The sequence below is a fragment of the Metopolophium dirhodum genome, chromosome 7 (assembly GCF_019925205.1).
Source record: "Metopolophium dirhodum isolate CAU chromosome 7, ASM1992520v1, whole genome shotgun sequence".
NCBI classification, from domain to species: Eukaryota; Metazoa; Arthropoda; class Insecta; order Hemiptera; family Aphididae; genus Metopolophium; species Metopolophium dirhodum.
Window position 1 is genome coordinate 29176010 of NC_083566.1, and position 19492 is coordinate 29195501.

At 30.2% G+C, this 19492-nt stretch overlaps 2 protein-coding genes across 2 annotated transcripts; one reads left to right on the forward strand and one right to left on the reverse strand.

The window, feature by feature from the left end:
* The first annotated feature begins 975 nt into the window (after positions 1–975).
* LOC132948560 (uncharacterized protein CG3556) lies at positions 976–17692 on the forward strand. Its single transcript, XM_061019075.1, is given in 9 exon segments — positions 976–1188; positions 12836–13156; positions 13269–13406; positions 13993–14153; positions 14477–14660; positions 14795–15065; positions 16768–16810; positions 16812–16994; positions 17079–17692. Coding segments are annotated over 8 exon segments (1410 nt in total). The 5' UTR covers positions 976–1070; the 3' UTR covers positions 16986–16994; positions 17079–17692.
* On the reverse strand, positions 1226–11117 carry LOC132948562 (uncharacterized). Its single transcript, XM_061019076.1, has 3 exons — positions 10934–11117; positions 4897–5058; positions 1226–1651 (listed from the first exon to the last, which is right to left on the reverse strand). Exons 1-3 carry the CDS (start codon positions 10982–10984, stop codon positions 1469–1471), a joined length of 396 nt encoding a protein of 131 aa, XP_060875059.1. The 5' UTR covers positions 10985–11117; the 3' UTR covers positions 1226–1468.
* Positions 17693–19492: the final 1800 nt, after the last annotated feature.

Below are 19492 nucleotides of genomic sequence, written 5' to 3' on the forward strand. Positions count from 1 at the left end.
AACTTAAACGTATACATCTATAGATACCATCAGAAACAGCAGCACTATTGTTCACGATACTCGTCGACATTATATTTTCTCAGCGGTACGTTATTCATGACAACTACTATATATATAGTATAATCTATAGAGTATAGACTATATGTATATTAGTATTGTATATGATGAGGCAGCCGCAGAATTCATCAATATCGCGTTAGCGATATAAGAGCAATTTCATACCCGAAGGGATTTCGACCAAGTAGGTATACCTTTACAGCACTTATATATCATATTAAATATTATAACGACGACATTATGCTGGTAATATTTCAAGGATATATTTTTCATCATCGTCGGTGTGACGGTATATAGGTACCTACATATACGGTTTAATAAACGGAATACGTATATTAATAATCTTCCCTTTTTCTTTTTACAGCATTTTCGGCATTTCTTCAGACCGTGCAGCATTCGCGACCTGACCGCGGGAGGGTAAATTGATTTTCAATCGTGCCGGAAATATGCATTCCTCCCTCACCCCACCACGCACACCACCAAACCGTACACACACAAACACAGACACACGTATATATATATATATATTAACTTCATTCGGTTCTGCAGCAGGCATCTTACCGGCAAATCGTATTATTATATTTTCATCTCCTCTCGCTGCGGTGGTATTAGCAGCGGATGAGCAGAGGTGTGCGCGCCGTATAACGGCAGCGGCTACCACTCGTTGGACGGGGATGAGGGTAAGAAATAAAAAGTAATGCGATCTAGGTTATGTTCCCCCTTACAACGTTACAACCCCTTACTACCCACTACCCCCCCGCGATAGGAACGTGCGCCCGCTTGTCGATCGGTGGGGGCGACGTACAGGCGCCACAGATGCCTAGCGGTGGCGTCGCGTTGACCGTTGTGGGGTAGGCGTGGCCAGCGACTTCGGCGCGTCGGCGGCAGCTTATATCGAACGCGCACGCGGCGCAACTGGTCGGGAGCCCTCACTGACGCCGCCGCCACTGACGCCGCGAAGTACGTCGTCTCGATGTCCCGGCACCACCGCGTAGTCGCACCACCGTAGTCATATGGCTACACGACGACCACCACGGTGGCCACCGGCTGCCGCGATAATCATCGCCGCCGTTGTCATCGCGGCCGTACCCCATCTAGCCGCCGCCCAAAACGCCGTCAAAGACAAATCGGGTAAGGTCGATGGTATTAATGTCAAATTAATAACTAATTATATTAATCATTACAATATAATATATTATAAATAGTATAAGATATATATATTGGTATACCTGTACAAATACGATAGCGACGCTTATTCTGTCTTGTATACATAATATTATGCTATATATGGCGACGGAGAATAAAATAATTTAGTATAGGAGAGGACAAAAAAAGATACCTATTATAAGTATATTCATTTTTCGACCGATCGTCATTTCTTTATCCGGCGTAATGCCGTATCATCGCAGCATTAATGGTGTATAAATTTCGTCGAGTACAACACTTCCCATCCGTAGGCCACGGTGTTCCCTCCGGTACACAGTCCGCTAATGATCCGCAATCCCCATAGCTCATCGTAGCCGATCACGTCTTTGATGATGAAAAACGTCGATACCAGGTGCAGGATCACAGCCAGGCCCGAAGAGTATAGAGCCTGGAAACGATGACGTCCGATATAGCAACAACAACAACAATAACAATGACAGTATAAAATAATAACAAAAACTGTGACGAAGTCCGAGCACGTGCGCACTTGGCCTGGAAACCGTGAAAATTAAACTAAATTTAAAACTTTAAATCTGTACAGTTGATTTTTTTTCTGTATGTCTCGGTCTAAATACGTATTTATTTAAAATATTTAATTAGGGAGGGGGGAGAAATTAGATAGTTTTCCGAAAGCAAGGGGCTTTTGTCCCAAACACTCCCTGTTTTAATATTACAAAATTATTTTCATATTATAACATTGTATAGATTTTTTTAATATATAATATAATAAACACATGTTTTTTAAAATTTATTTAAAATATATAAAATTATAAATTCTATAATTTTCAAAAAATCCTTGTAGGTAGGTATTTTACTATTTTCACGTATTGCTAACAATATAATATACATATTATATCGAATTTCCCTCGCCGCCAACCCAATATAAATACGTCTGCACTGGCTCGGGTACCTACCTACGATAGATTATACAAACGCGTCCCGAGGCTTATGTCTCAATGATTTCTACTACTCGTTCAAATATACTAACTGTATAGTGTATGTATATACCCTCATAATTTTATTAAATGTCAAACATACCGCGGAGGCCTGCAGTGTGTTTTGCGAAACGTACAACAATCAGCCGGGTGATATTGATCGTCGGGCTAGCTGTAGTGTGTGTGTGTGTGTGTGTGTGTGTGTGTGTGTGTGTGTGTGTGTGTGTGTGTGTGTGTGTTTGGGTCGCGCGCGTGTTGTTATTATATTTCGCATCCAATTTTCTGTCGCGCCGACGGAATATAATAATAATAATAATAATAACATACGAAATTATAACGGACCTACACTTCCTCTACACCGGTTGTTCCGACACGCGAGTTTTCCCCCTCGGCGGCGTGTGACAATGAATTTTTTACATCCAATATAGAGCTCGGCTCATTAATTTTCCCTGCACACAAAAGTGTACAATTTATGAGTGTGTGCGTGTTTATAATATAATATATGTATAGGGTCACATCCCTTCGTTATGTGTTCGACAGCCCTTTTCCTGTGTGTGCGTGCGCGTCGGTGACGGCGGCAGGTAACGTCGTCGAATTAGCCGGATTATTATATTATTAAATAATAAATACTATAATAGCAGTGTGGCGGGTACCTTCGGGCAATTTCGCGTTTGAAATTTTTATGACGTGTACCTACGGTGTACGCTATAGTCTTGGTTTTATATTTATAGAACTTCGACATGTAGAAAACTGATACGCATACCTATCTATGTAGTTTGCAAAACGCGTGTTCAATAAAATATAATTAATTTTGTTTATTATTATTTCGTCGGAAAAGTTTATTATATTATAATATTATGAAATCGTCATCATCAATCGACAATATTGGTAAATTGTATAAAAAATTGCACGGCGTACAGAATAATAACAACCGTACATTTGAAGAAATAAATTATAAAATTAATCTTTACACCTACGATTTACAATACAATTATTTAATATGCAAAAATCGTGAGTGGTGGGTGGAATTTAAAGGAGCAATGAACTCGAGGGTTATTTATTCGTTTTTATTTGAAAAGTGATAATATAGATTTTTTGTCGGGGGGTGGGCGAAATTATGAAAATAAATAATTATAATCTGATAAGATTTAACATTGAAAATAAATTGTACGGTTAAATGGTAGTATGGTCGTATAAAATAATAACAGAATCGTGTAATTTTTAATAGAAAACATACATAAAAAACACAATCTTATCATAAATTATTTTTAACGTCTAATTAAATATAATTTTTTGCTCTCTGAGTTGCTGAAATTAACATAAATAACAATGCTGGAATTTCAATTGTTTCAAAAGCGGAAACGGAAATCTAATTATTTGCAAACTGGAAAACTATTTTGTAATTTAGTTAAATAAGATGCAGGAGTAAGTAAATACCAATATTAATTACCAGCCCAACAAAAAAATATTTAGTATTAAAAATATTATAAATATTGATGTTTATGCATTTATAATTTATATATCTATGTTTTTTACTATTATGACCTATAATATGACATGTCTTATCGTATTTTATTTATAAACTAAGTTGTAGATGAACTTGTGTGACTTTACACAGGTGCAACTTTTAATTTTATGTGTCATATAAAATGTCATCACGGCCAATCGACGATATTTTCTTTTCTAATATTTAAACACTTGCAATTGTCCAATAGACGGGTACTTGACAAATATATACTGTGATTGAAAAAATAGAAATAATTATTTGTTTTAAGGTCAGTGTTAAATTATGTACAATCTATACCCAACATTTATTCAACAATAAATACAATCGTTACATATTCTTATTATTTTTTTTTTAGTAGGTACTTATATTTCATGTTAAATACATAAATACATTTGTTTCATTTAATTTCCACGAACTTTTTTTTACTGCAAATTTCATAACGTTAACTCGATAAACTTTGAATAATGCCGATAATATACAATTTTCTTCAATCAAATATATTTTTTATAAAAATAGAGAACCTTTGTTGAAACAAAATATAAAATAAAATTTTAAAATGTTAAGCTATATTTTTTCCATAATATAATATAGTAATACTTCGTACCTGCTACAGTGCTACCTATTATTTTGGCAACAACGTATCAATAAAAATATATAGGTTATAACTTATTAGCCATACCTATATATATATATTGTATACATATTATTTTTACAAATTTAAGCTTTTAGTTAAATGTAGTTTATAAATACTATATTATTGAAGGTTTATATCAAAACGTAGGTACAATATCTATATATGTAAAAAAAAAAATCGTTGAATTTTGTGACACGAGTTCATTAATAATTCCATACACATGATGTAGTATTCAGTTTAAATTTATGGCAAAAGCCTTCGGGCTATTTGCTTACCGAGCATATACTTTATATACTCGAACTTTGAACCACGCACATCATAGGAAGCGTAAGAGAGGAAATACGGAATGATGGGAAGTTAACGAGAGTTAAAGATTTCAACAGAGTTTCTCTAGGGGACCGTTTAAACTATATAAACCTGTAACGACATACATTTACCATGCGTGTGTATCATGTTAAAGGTTAGGTCTTTAAGGGCGGTTTATATAAATATAAGCTTTGGCCTTTTAGGTTATTCGAGCAATGTGTACACATCATGTACAAGTATAATATATTTACCAATTTGTCGGAGATTGGTTCTGCTATACATAAGCTCACCAGAGTGATTATACCAATACCCAAGTAACTGTACAGCGTTAGGTACACGAAATCTGAAGTGAACTGGAAATATGTAACAGATATTTCGGAGAACACTGGTATGATACTTCCAAAAGAAAGAATCTAAAAAAATAAAAATAAAATATATACTATTATTATGTATGTTTTAGATTTTCGGAAACATTTTAAATTACATTCTTATATTAATTCTTTTCTAAACCCTTAGTCGATTAAAGATAAGAATTGTTAATATGAATAATAATATGAAACTGTACAACTAATTTTGACGTATAAAATTCGTCAGGGCCGTATTGAATTGGTACTAAAATTCATTTTACATAAACTTTTTTAAATATAAATGTTTTTTTTTCTAAATTAATTCGTAACGTAATACGTTTTTCAAAATATTATTTTTATGAATTTTCAGACATAAGTAGGTAAATCTTAAATTATTTACTATCCATATAATTTTCATCATACGTTTAACTAGTACCTATCAATGCTATTTTTAATTTGTCAGGCCTTTCTGTTACACTCAATATACAAGTTCGGATTAAGATCTCAAACGGCCTAAAGGCCGGATTATGGTTTCTTCCCCACAATCAATGTAAAATAAAACAATACTTATAACGATATGTTACTGAAACTCTATACATGCCCATCACATCAAATTTTGGTACTACTTTTTATCGATTTACTATAATCTATATTTTTAAAAATCAAGATAGGTATATTATGTAATCATTTAATAAAACCTAATTATACTATTAAATATAACTTTAAGTGTGTATTATATATGTATTTACTAATAGAAATTATTACTAATTATTACAATATTTTAATTAATTAAAAACTATTTGTTATTTTTAAATGTTACTTTACATTTCTTTAATTTTTAGATGTAGGAGCTTCTGTTTTGTGTTTTTATAAAAAAGATATTCCTATTTTGATTCGTATTACAGATTCTGTACAACTAGTGTTGTTTGATTTTCTTTCGATATTTGTTGTAATTCAATAATACATTTACACCAAATACTTCGTACATTTTGCAAGTTTTTCGTTAAATCAAATACAAGATTGAATTATTTATTTAAAAAAATCCCCTTTTTTTGTTTGATAACGTTTCTTTGTTGATCGTATGTTAATTTTTTATAAAGTATGTTTAAAAATTTAAAACATTATATCTACTATCTAAATTAAAATTTAATTTATAATTAGGTTGGCCCCCATATAAACAAGCCCTGATGGTATATACTATTTTTATATAAACATAATATAGTATTATGTATTAATTTTTCAGGCTGGCATGAAAGTTAAATTACATTGTTTTTACTCTATAATAAGTACAAAAGACCGATTTATTTTAAGGGGCCCGGTGCCAGTTTTTTAAATTTTCCGCAATTCTATTAAATTTGAAAATTCGATTTTATATTTTATTTGCCAACTTTATTATAATACTTTTTTCTACTAATCTATTGCCCGATTCTATTTATGGGGGGAGGGGGGGGGGGGGTTGATAGGGTGTCGAAAGAATGAGAAAGTTAGAGAATATAATATTGAAAAACGAAGTTCAATGCAGCCTGTAGAATATAACCCTCTATTAGTTAAAAAAAAAATATCAAGTTTGGTTGATTTTACAGAACAGGATCATTATTCCCGTGGAGCGTATTTTTGTGTACAAAATTGCATTGGTATCTACCGGGTGCATTAATGATAACATTTTAAGCTGAAAAGACTAAATGTGCCCTTTAAATACGTAGGCCCCAGGGACATACACCTTAACATTTGGACCTTATAATATAATATACAATTACACAATATCATTATAAAGACAACTATGCTACTACCTATACACCTACTGTATTTTTTAGTATAAAAGCGGGTTAATGTTTAAGCTTAATGTATTATTAAAAATGATATATATGTATTATATCTACACAATGGCACAACGCTACAACACACACACACATCATGAATATCATCATCGTAATTTTAAATTAGATAGGATAGACATTACAATTATCACGATTAATACATTTAAAATTCCGAGGTTTTGTTGAGTTATCCACAGAAAGATTTTTACTTATAGAGGGGTGAATGAACTATGGAACCAACATACTATATGCGTATAGGTACAACAAAAACAGGTTGTAGTGAATTATAATAATAATGTATTAGTATAAGTATTGATAACTATATTAATGATTAATGAAGACAATATTCAAATGACATTACAAAAATATTTTTTTTCAATATAGAATCACATGACTCTTACAACAATGATAAGAAAATAATTAAATAAACCATGGTCATAAACGCAGACCATAAATTTAATCGTGTTGTCTTATCTAATTGTGTAAACTGTAACTGTATGGTATCTATTTCATTATTTAAGGTGTGAATAATCTTCAATAAAATATTTAAATATCCCATGTATAATAAACCGATAGTTGGAGTTATTTAATTCTTATATTTATTCTAAACTATGAATATATTCAATATTGTTTATTTATCACACGTATTTATACACGTTTATGTATGCAGGTAATACAATATTATTCCGTACAAATGATCAAATAGACTTCTGGAGGTATATATATATTTTACATGATAATTCTTAAATCTTCATATTCCGATGTGTATATATGTTTATTATGTTACTTAAATAGTAGGCACCTACTGAATATCTATTTGTATTAAATTATTTAGGTATAGGTACATATCATTTATCAATGTGTAATATGTATAGTGTTATAGAATATAGACTATAGTCTATAGTTGATGGTATATTACCTATATGTTGATAATCGTTTATTAATAATTAAGTACCTACCTACTTGCGTTCAATTTCAAATACTAAATATAAATTATAAAAACATATTATAAATCATTATTATCTGTGTGGAAACTACGTAACACACTAGTATACTTCAGCAGGGTCAGAATTTTTGCACCAGGCGGACCAATCTGAGGCCAACATTTTTTTAGGGAGGAAAAACGTTTTTATTTAATATTTATCACAATTCCCAAAATACACCCAATATTAAGCACACTATTAATTGTGGTACAACCATAATAAAATGTCACAAAACATTTTTAAATTAAAGATAAATATTATGTTTTATGATAACAATTTAAATATAGAACAAACTCAAATAACAAGTATTCCTTTTTTAATAGGTAAAACAATATAAATACAATATTTAAAATATTAAAATCAAAAACAATTTAAGTATAAATTAAAAAAGTGGGTAAGTGGATGTCGCTCTGCTGTACAGTAGTTACAAGTGGGTCACTGTAATGGATGGTGTTAAATTTGATATCAATGATAAAATATCATTGTATGAGAAAAACGATTTTGAATGAAAACGGTCAGTCAACCTATGATAGTACCAAGTATATTTGAGTATATTATTGTGAATAAAGTAATTTATATAAAACCAAATTTACGTGGAACCATGTTTTAAATTTTCAATCCTTAGCTATAAAAGTTGAACATTTTATACATTTTTAACTACAAAATAATTATTAAATTTTAAATTTTATAAAATTTGTCAATATTTGAACTTTAAATGCTTATAAAAAAATTGTGCCAATGTATTTATAATATTTTTCAAGTGCTATTGTAACAATATATCAGGAGACTTGTATTAATTTTTCACGCTTTTTTACCCAACAAATAAAATTTTATTAATATTTATAGAAAAAAAAAACTAAAAAAAATTGAAAACTGACAATGTCCGTAAACAGTTTAAAAAAAATTCAAAATATTTTCAAAATTGTATGGTGTATAGAAAATGAAAATATAAACATTTAGTAAAATTTTCATGTATCCACAAATATTTGTTTTTGAATAACAATAAAATAATAAAACCGCCATATGAGAAATCCAGTAAATATGCAATCTTGTAAAAATATGAATTTCAAACGCTCATAAAAATTTAATTTGATTTGCTTGTAGACATTTTTTTCATTATTCATGTAGACAAACTTATGAATAATCTTGTATTACATTTTCAAATCTTAGATTTAAAAAGACACCACATGTCCACATGTCATGAAGTCCCATCAATGGATGGTCTCTTCACTCAAAACCCCTGCCTGAATTAATGTAGATAATAGTAACTTCTCAACTTGTTGCTATGTTACCCATATTATTTTCTTTTTTCTTTTTCTATAATTCTTTCTTCACTTGTGCTTATTGTAAACCACTAATTTACAGATTGTACAATTCTCTAGTTTAAAAATTAAAAAAAAGAGATTTAAAAAAAAATTTTTTTATAAATTCTTAATTAAAAATAATTTGCTAATTTTCGTGATTTTTCCGTATTTTGTCAAGATATGAACTTTAAATGCTTATAAAAGAAAACTGTGGTGAAGGATTTTTAATATTTTTCAAATGTCATTGTAACAATAAAGTAGAAGCCTTGTATTAAATTTTCAAGCTTTTTTAGCCAACAAATAAAGTTTTTTCGACATTCATTGAAAAAGAGACTAATAAAATTGGAAACTGAAAATAATCTTAAACAGTTCAAAATAAATCAAAATATTTTGAATATTTTATCGTGTATAGATAATGCAAATATAAACAACCAGTCAAAATTTAATGTATCTTTAATTATGTATCTTAAATTTCATGGTCATTGGTTTTAAAGTTACCTCAAAAACCAAAATTGATTTTGTGAAAAACTAATTTTGTGTAAAAATTCTCGTTTTTTCTTAATTTTTATGTTGTTTTTTCCGTCGCTTATGAAAACTATTAGAAATTTTAAAACTTGACCTTTTGAATGCACCAACTAGATTCAGTTTCACATTGAACAAGATACTTTTGAAGAAAATCGAAGCAGTTTTACTGCCCCAAACTGTGATGACAGAAAAAAAAAAATCACACATTATTAAAAAATCAATACATTCATCGTTCCACCCAGAATCTAAAATGTAAGCACTTATATGAATTTGATTGCATAATAAAAATTAATTTGAAATAATAAGAAAGACAAGATAATAATATAACATATTTATCATCTTTTACAATAAGAATAGTGTACAAAAAGTCAAAGACAGCTAAAAATTACATATTTTCAAAATAATATAGACAACAGACATATAATTTATTTTAACAATATTCTTCTATTTTTATGATATTCGTCAAAACTATTTATAATATTATCAGTATTTATCGATTTCCTTTAGACAATAATATAATATAGCATTATATGAATCAATAAATGCAAAAATGGCACATGTCCATAATTTTTATATATTTTTACAGATTTTTGTTTATGTTTGATAAATACATCGTTCTGTGCAAACGAGGTACATGTTCAGTTTGCAGGTACATTATAAAATGTCTAATGTCTAACATTATTGTCTATATAATGTACATTTTTAATTTTTTTCTTCAATGTTTTCTATAGATATTAAGCTTTTTGTCTCTCCTGAAGAATTTATGAAATGTGGACATTTACCCTTTTTGTATTTAGTTATTCAATTATAGCATAATATAATAATATTTATAATTTCCCAGTAGTATGTTTCTATCCTATCCATACATGAAGCAGAAGAAACAGCCAACAGGAGTAGGTATTGTTATTACAATAGTACCTATCTTACATAACTTTATTTTCACTCGAATTTAGACGCTGGTAAAAACGCGCCCGTTTATGAAGCTCGAATACATACCTACTTTTCAACCCGATAAAAACGATGTTACCTACATACACATTAGCTTACAATATTTTTGTATTCTTATAAGTTATGAAACAATGACCGATTATGATTTATTTTAAAATTAAAAAAATTGAATGAATCCAAACAATGGTGCCACTGAAGAAGTATAATATTAATCATCAAATATTATTATATACAACATTTAATGATAAACCAAAGAAATCAAAAAAAATTACAATATTTATAATATTAGTATATAAAATCAGGTTAAAATATTATTTTAATTAAATCATATATTTATACATTTTTTTTTAAATACAATACTCACTACTTGTGCCAGTTTAAGACGAAATATTATAGATTGTATTAACGAAGTCATGATTTAATTTAAATTATTATGTTATAAATGTACTAACAATTGATATTACAATTTACAGTCTACAATATTATTCTTCACTATAGCAATATAGTTAACAACTAATGAGTGGTATAAAACTAGCACTCTGCCGATGCTCACACATTACTTATCTGTCATTTATGGGCGAGGTTGGAGACAATATAGTTAAGTTACCATAATGGCATAATGTATTACAACGGTTATAATAAACATGATAAATTTAAATGTAAATCATCGTCCAAATTATAAAAAATAAATGACTCATATCAAATCACTTTAATTATTTATAATATTGAGATAGTAATTTATAGTAATCCATATTTACTAACAACTTCAAATTTAGATATTGTTTTGAATTATCAGCATTTTTATCGTCGATCAACAGTACAATTAAATCAAATCACGCACGCGCAGGTGCAGCTCATAAATGTTTTAATCAATAAATTAATTAAAGTGAATCGTGTAGTCATATTATGCCGATCGTTCGGGATATAATATATTGAGTTGACAGAGTTGAACAAGACTTAACTGTATATGATATCACAATAGTAATCCATCACATAAATCACCAAATATTAGACACGGTGAGTGACAGGAGTGATTTATGTATGAATTGATTTAGGTAGATGCAGATGGTGATGGTGGGTGTGGTAAACATGACAACTAATGCTAAATAATTTCGCATCTGCAATGTTGGCGTTTGATATGTTATAAATTATATTATTATATATTATAGTTTACCCTTTACATCTTATAAGAATTTTCGCTGATTCGGAGGTAACGTTACCTACATATAAGTGGGCGATATTATCATTGTTACGTAATACAAACTACACTGCAGGCGTTGATAAACTAAGTAAATATTACATATATCTACTGAATGGATTCGTATGTCTGCAGGCATTTCTATGAGTCGATTTTAACTCAAAGCTATATGTTTCGATGATGAAAATGAAATCAATACCGTTTGTATACTTTTTTATAATACGTTCTTTAAAAAGTTATGACTATTGAAATATTTTAATACAATTTTGAATTATTTACAAACATACTTATTTACAGACACATGTATATATCAACATATATAATCACAACGCAGCAGTAAATTAGAGGTGCGTCCTTTAAAACCGGCAAATGTGTTTCTAATAGATTCGTGTATTCGACCATAATGTGTAAACACTATTCTATAGAGACCATATTATATAGAACAAAATATGATATACATATTAATATTAATTTAATAAATGTGTACAACTAATACAATACTATAAATTCATAAACGCAAAAAATTGACAATTAATTTTAATGGTTCGTCGATATTCAATCGGTTGATTATAAGTTATTCCATTATGATTTTATCCCAATAGGTAGTTTATTGTTATTTGTTAAATATTATATTAAATATTAAATGTATATCGACTATAATAGAAAACATTTTGTATACAAATAAACGTAATAATATAATATTATTTATATTGCCTCGTAAATTTAATGTTTTACCATAAACTACAATATGAAACAACTGAGCTTTCACCAGTTGTGCTAATTTTATTTACTTATTCATTCCATCATTGTGCTGTAACAAAAACCAATTAGTACATTATAGTTTATAATTCATTCTCACGATCAGTACATCGAGAAAATGTTTTGGTTTGGAAAATTAAAAAAAAAGACAATACTCGCTAAACAAAGCTACTATCAAATAATACACAGCGTGTTTATCGACACTTTGTGCAGTACCAATAACCTCGGCGTTAATCGTATCCGGCTATGGGTTTTTCATTAAAACCACGTTTGTACGAACGGAAATTAATGTATTTCATCGTTTTACAGAATTACAACGAGCTATTGACTGGCTTACTTTACAGAGGGGCAAAGACTGGGGATGGGGAACCGGCACGGATACCGCCCAGGCCATTGTGGCCATGGAGATGACGAAAACCGGAGGACGTCTGGAACGAGAACTGAGCGCCAAACAACTCGAAATCGAGCTTTTGGCTAGGCTATGGCAACACCATGACCCAGATTCGGTTACCCTTCAACAACAAGACGACGAAGACGAAGCGTTAACTGTAGCCAACATAGCGACGTACTCGATGGCGTTGGCTAGTGCTTGTCACGATCCAAGACAATTCCACGGACATGATTTGATTGGTAAAAGCTATAAAAAAAATTGCAATAGGCAGTTAAACAAAAATTGTAATAGATTATAATAATCAAATATCGGAATTTAAATATCGTGCTAATTCAACTGTTTAATTTGCAGGTTCGTTGCTACAACACGAAACTATATCCGATTTGGATTTCTCATATAGCTCCCTGGTGGCGTGTGAATCGGGTACACACGTCAGAAAAAGACACATTAGAAGGTTAATGGAGATAGCCAACACTAAGCACACAGTGGGTCAGTTAAAATACAATAGATTAGAAAAACAATAACTTTACTGCCTTTTGTTCAAAGGTTTAATAATCGTATACTATAGGTCCATAAAATAATAATAGAAGTGAGCATTTCCCAATATTTAGTAAAAACAAATAATATAATATATTATAATATATAGGTACATAGAATTTGGTATTTAACCAATTTTATTGTGTCACCTAAACGGCTAAACCATCTTCAGGTTATAATAATTAGTGCGATCACAATGATAACGATTGTTTAAAATGTTTTAACTAATGTCTAATAACTAATAAGTTAATATTTATAAGAATTTTATATTTATGTTAGACGTTAGTACCTATTTAATATTTATAATTAACAGTACAGCTGTATTAATTTCATCACTGTAAATTCATTAGGTATCCTTATTATAACCCAGCCCGGTATTAGTGATATCTTATAATATATATCAATACATATAATATGTGTTTTTGCTAAACATTTTGTGAAATTAACACTTTATATTTGATACTATTATTTTGAATTTTAATAGACCGGCTATATGTTTCCTAAACGAATTAATAACGTATTGTATCTTTATTTACAGATTCATTGAGTGTGGCCATATTAGCGCTCCAGTGCGTGGAACACGACCATCGCAACCGGAACGTTAAACCGTTACTCAAGAAACCATTAGCGACATTGGTAGCGCTCCAGCAGCCGGACGGAGGATTTGGTAGTCTTCACACGACTGCACTTGCAATCCGAGTGAGTACCATAAATCATAATCTATACATTCCACCATTCCAATGTAATTAGTGGTAAATTATTAAAAAACAAATGGTTTGTGGCTGCTAATTGACACAATGATTTGAAGTCAATTGACATGTGTAAAAAAACAGATAACTTGTTAATTGTATATGGAATCGATACCGCCTCGTATTGTTGTTAATAATGTTAGATGAAATGGATTTCCGCCTATGGTACTGGCACCGTACAACTGAATCAACTTGCTTATATTATTTCTATAATATTAAGTTTCTTCGTAAATAATTACAATTCGTTATTCATCGTATGATTCTGCTATACAGGCGTTACAAGAGGGCAAAGCCACGTGGAACCGAACAAACGCTGTCGACTGGCTGTTAAACCATCAAGGACCCGACGGAGCTTTTTTCGACATTGCAACGACGGCTGAAGTGATAATCGCCTTGGCGCGTGTGTCCGGCGTCGCCGAGGGGATAGCCGACCACTGCGAGGTCCGGCCTGGAGCTGGTGAGTGTTCGAGACGGGGACGGGGCTAGTTGGTTAGGGTTGTTATGAGCTGACATCGTAATTCTTGATTATACACCTCTGTTGGGTTACGAACACAACTGATTTATAATACAATATGGTGAATAACGATATAGATAAGGACAACGTCGGTACCGCGGTGATCATACCACACCCATCGGCCGTCGACACCAAACGTCCGGTGTCCGTCAACGTGAGCGAACCCGTTGCCACCGACGAATACCGTCTGCCACAGATGTCGGACAGCGGCACCAATGTGACGGTCAGTTATTCACTGTGGATCGGCAGCAACATCACGGAAAAACGATCAATCAACATCACGGCCGATCATAACGTCACGTTTTACGAGATCATGCAAAGAGCGTCTGATTTAGACAGCGCTTTCACGTACGTTATACACAAATAATTCATCGTTATGTTTATGCGATGTCAAATATCTATATTGTACATAGGTCATAGATGTAATAGATTAAATAATTATTACCAAATTACTAAAACTATTGGGAATTTTAAATTTGTACCTCTCGGATTCACATTCCCATCGAACAAGATACTGTTAGATACTGAAGAAAATCAAAGCAGTTTTACTGCCCCAAACGGTGATGACATACACAAAAAAAAAAAACACACATGACTATAAAGTGAATACATTCATCACTCCGCTCAGAATCTAAAATGTTTTAATCTATAATCTATTGTCAGCATTGAAAACTTGGAACATAAAAAAATATAATAAAATACAATATTGAGCGTAAATTACTTACGTGTTTATTACCTAAGATTAAATAAACATAATACCATTAGGTGCATGTAATAATAGAATATAATATTATGATTAAATTACTATCATTACTATCAACATAGAACCCGCTTGATGATTGTCCACAACTCCAATCTTCTGAACTTTAAATGCTTACAACTAATTAGCTGTAGGTACTCGTTCAAAATTATATTTTTATAAATCGAAATAATCTGAAAAATATTCAACTTAGCAATATGAAATTAATAATGTGTAATATTATCGCTCAAAAAACAAAAATAATAATATTTTTTTAAAATAATGTGTGTCTCGTTTTAATAAATCTTCCTGTGTATATGTTTTTACTATAATTAAATTATTTTCCAAAAAGGCACGCAGAAATAATGCAATTAGATGACTGGACCCATAGGCGTGACTAGACTTCATCGGCAGGGGCAGCCTAGCTAATGACCTTATTAGTGAACCAAAAAAAGCTCTATACACCCAAAGCCGTATTTTTTTAAGCCCCCCCCCCCCCCACAGTGAAATATGTATATAATTTTAAAAAAAGTCTGAATTATCTATTTACAATAATAATCTACAGTAACTTCAGAAATATTATTCATATACAGCCTTGGATTACACCACCTAGATACAAATTAAACATATAATAATACCTATATGCATACCGTACCGTCGTCGTCTGTCTCAAGTCTTTATAGGTTTTTCCGATTTCTGAAGTCAGGAAATTAATATGACAATACATGATAAATAAAGATATTATCTACCTAATTATGTTGAACATATCTTTGTAAGTAAATGGTAATTATAACTATACACACAAAAAAATCAAGTTTAAAAAAAAATAAATGTTGTGACCCTTCTGATTTGAAACTCGGTGGACTAGCACCTTTCAAAAATTGCTGGGGCAGCCCAGGCACCCTAGGCTGCCACCGTAGACACGCCTATGACTGGACCAAATAGTATACAATTCTATTATATCTTTTGCAGTGTTATATAAAATATAAAATTGAATAATATAATTGAATGTATTACCTATATTATGTAACATTAAAATGTATCTATAATAGGTATGTTATATAATAGCTACGTATTTACGTATACATTTAGTATATAGTAATAATATTACTTCACATTATAATAATTTTAATTTAAAAAAATGTGATTTTGCAGTTAGATACATGTAGGTGTCAAATTTTAATTGATCATGTTTAATCACCCTCTCTTTAAATAGAAAATCCACTGAATATTACTCCCTGTGGTAATTTGTATAAACATTTAAGAAATAATTAATCATCAAGGCTTACATAATAATTGGTTTTTATATAGGTTTTCAGCTACGGAATGGCCGAATGGTCATTATGTGCACACCCCTTTCGGGACTTAAAGAAGAGCCTATGAGTTATCATTTTTGGCTATTGTACAAACTGAGATCGTGTCCTGACCCGCAAAATCCTCCAAGCAATCAACTAGTAGCCCCGACCGGTGTTGACGATCTAATCGTACAAAATGGCGAACACTACTTATTTTGGTACAAGAAGCTTTAAATTGTAAAGGTTTGTTTGATTTTTAAATATGTATAGGTACAGACTCTTATATTTGGTCTAATAACTAATAAACAATTAATCATATTATTTCAGGATTACAAATGGGAGTTCAGATGTTTATATACAACGTTTAAAATATTATGGTCGACAATAATTAACAGGAATAATAATTTTTAAAAAAATATATCTTTTTTTCTAGGGATTAAGTGATATTCATTTTAGACTTGTTGAAAACTATGTGTCAAAAGTTATTTTTCTCTGTACCTACGCTTATAAAAACAAAAATTAACAAAACATTTTTATTTTTTTTTTTTTGCAAACTTCTTTTAATATTGTAATTGTTTACCACATACTTACCACATGTTTATACGCTTCTATATACGATTTTTAGATTAATAATTAATTGCATTTTGTCAAATGTGGCTTGTGTACATTATATATATTATATAATATATATATAATATACACTGTTACTAACCATATACAATATATTGCCTTAGTCACTATATCGTCACTTAATATGCATGCAACATTGTACAAGCATAATATTATAATGCATAATTTATTGTGTTAATAACCGATAACTTTGAAAGGCTGTGGAAAACATTATCTTTCAAGATCCTCTCAAACTTATTATAAATAATTTTTCAATAATAAGATATAAATAACATTTATAGTTATACTCAATACACAATCAATTGCTTTTATTTATTTTTAATGAAAATATTTTATCCGTCTTATTTTTAAATTCCTATATAATGGTTCAATTTTCTTTAGTAGAACTGTGTAGGTATATAGCCATATATAGGTTGCTCAATCTGGACCACAGGACATGACTCCCTGGACGATAATACCAGGATTGGATCGTCAATTGTCATTCGTCAACTACGTTTTTCGTGTTTAATTTTTATTACGAAAAAAGTATATAGGCATAGTATATAGGTAGGTACCAACATATTAATAGTTGCACCAGTTGGATTTTTGTAAAGTGTAAACTTTGACAAAATGAAAATTTTTCTAGCAAATCGATATCAAACTGCGCCATAAAAATAAAAAATATAGTATACAAATTGCAGTAAGATATTTTTATTATAATTGAATGAATTGATAGTGTTTCATTTATATATAGCCATATCATATATACCTAATATATGTATATGTGGCACAAACTATTAAACCTTTTGAAGCACGGTATTTTTTTTTTGACACCCTCCCCATAATTGATGACCCGGTTAAATAAAAAATAAAATCCTAATATATGTATACAGAAATTATTAATAATAAATATTTTATTGACTAACTTATCCACCCACCTTCCTTAGGCCTGCACCCAGTGACTTAACAATTTACCTTTGCATCACCACCACAATACCAAATACCTACCAATATATTTCAATAAATATCAAAAATTAATTTATGGATAATTTTTTAAACACTCATAGGTAATAAAAAGTGTATTTAAATTTATTATTTTATTGGGTGGAGCGAAGTGTAGCCCGCATCTATCCCCATTTCGACGCAATTTGTTATTGCTGTCTCTTCCGAAACTAGTGGACCAATGTTCATGAAACTTGAAATATATAATATATATTCATTAATATTTATAAAGGGTACATAGATGAAATATGGCGTTTTAGGTTTTTAGATGCTGTCATTAAGTGTTTAAGTAATTATGACTAATAACTCATCTAGACAAAAAGAAGAAGTGATTGATACAATTGAAGACCTGACTGACTAATCAACGTATATAGCCTATACTAATATGGTTAGTAAATAGTCGTGGTACCTTCAGACCACAAGGGTGTACTAATAAACGATTTTTAAAAATTCAAATTTTAAAGATGGGCTCACTTAGAGATTTTGTTTCGGCAAACGAAAATTGAATATTTTCCAAGTGTATTTATATATAGGTAGTTGCCATTGGTTACAGAAAATAAAGAAGTTATTTATTCAATCAGAAATTTAACAAGTGTATAATCTAAATATTCGATTCTGGGCATAGCGTTGAAATTAGTTATTGGTGTTTATATTATGATGTGTTTTTTTCTGTAAATTATCATCTTTTGGAGTAGTAAAAATGATCTAATTATTGATTTCAGCATCTTTTCTGATAGAAAAGTGAATCTAGTTGGTGCATCCAGAATGTCAATAGTTTTTGAAAGCGTCGGCAAAAAAAATCAGGAAAAATGTGAATATTTACGCAAAACCAATTTTATCGATTTTACTTTTTTGGGGTAACTTGAAAATTAATAATGTAATAATCGTAAATACTTGATTTTTTTCACCAAATGTTTATATTAGAATTTCCCATACACGATAACATTTTCAAAATATTTTGAATCTTTTTGAGATATTTATAGCCATGAAAGATTTTTAAATTTTAATTATTTTTAAATTACTATGTCGATAAACAATTTTTCGCTCGGTAAAAAAGCTTGAAAATGCTTCTCGTAAGGTTTTTATAGGAGTTAAAAATATTAAAATATACCGTAGCTTCTCGTAATATT

What these genes read in the sequence shown, in the direction of transcription:
- LOC132948562 (XM_061019076.1), bottom strand. Translation starts at nt 10,984, where the DNA reads ATGACTTCGTTAATACAATCTATAATATTTCGTCTTAAACTGGCACAA. An exon ending in GTCTTAAACTGGCACAAGTA is followed by an intron (nt 5,059 to 10,933) that starts GTGAGTATTGTA and finishes TTATTTTTTTAG; the next exon opens with ATTCTTTCTTTTGGAAGTAT. An exon ending in AACCAATCTCCGACAAATTG is followed by an intron (nt 1,652 to 4,896) that starts GTAAATATATTA and finishes CATCGTTTCCAG; the next exon opens with GCTCTATACTCTTCGGGCCT.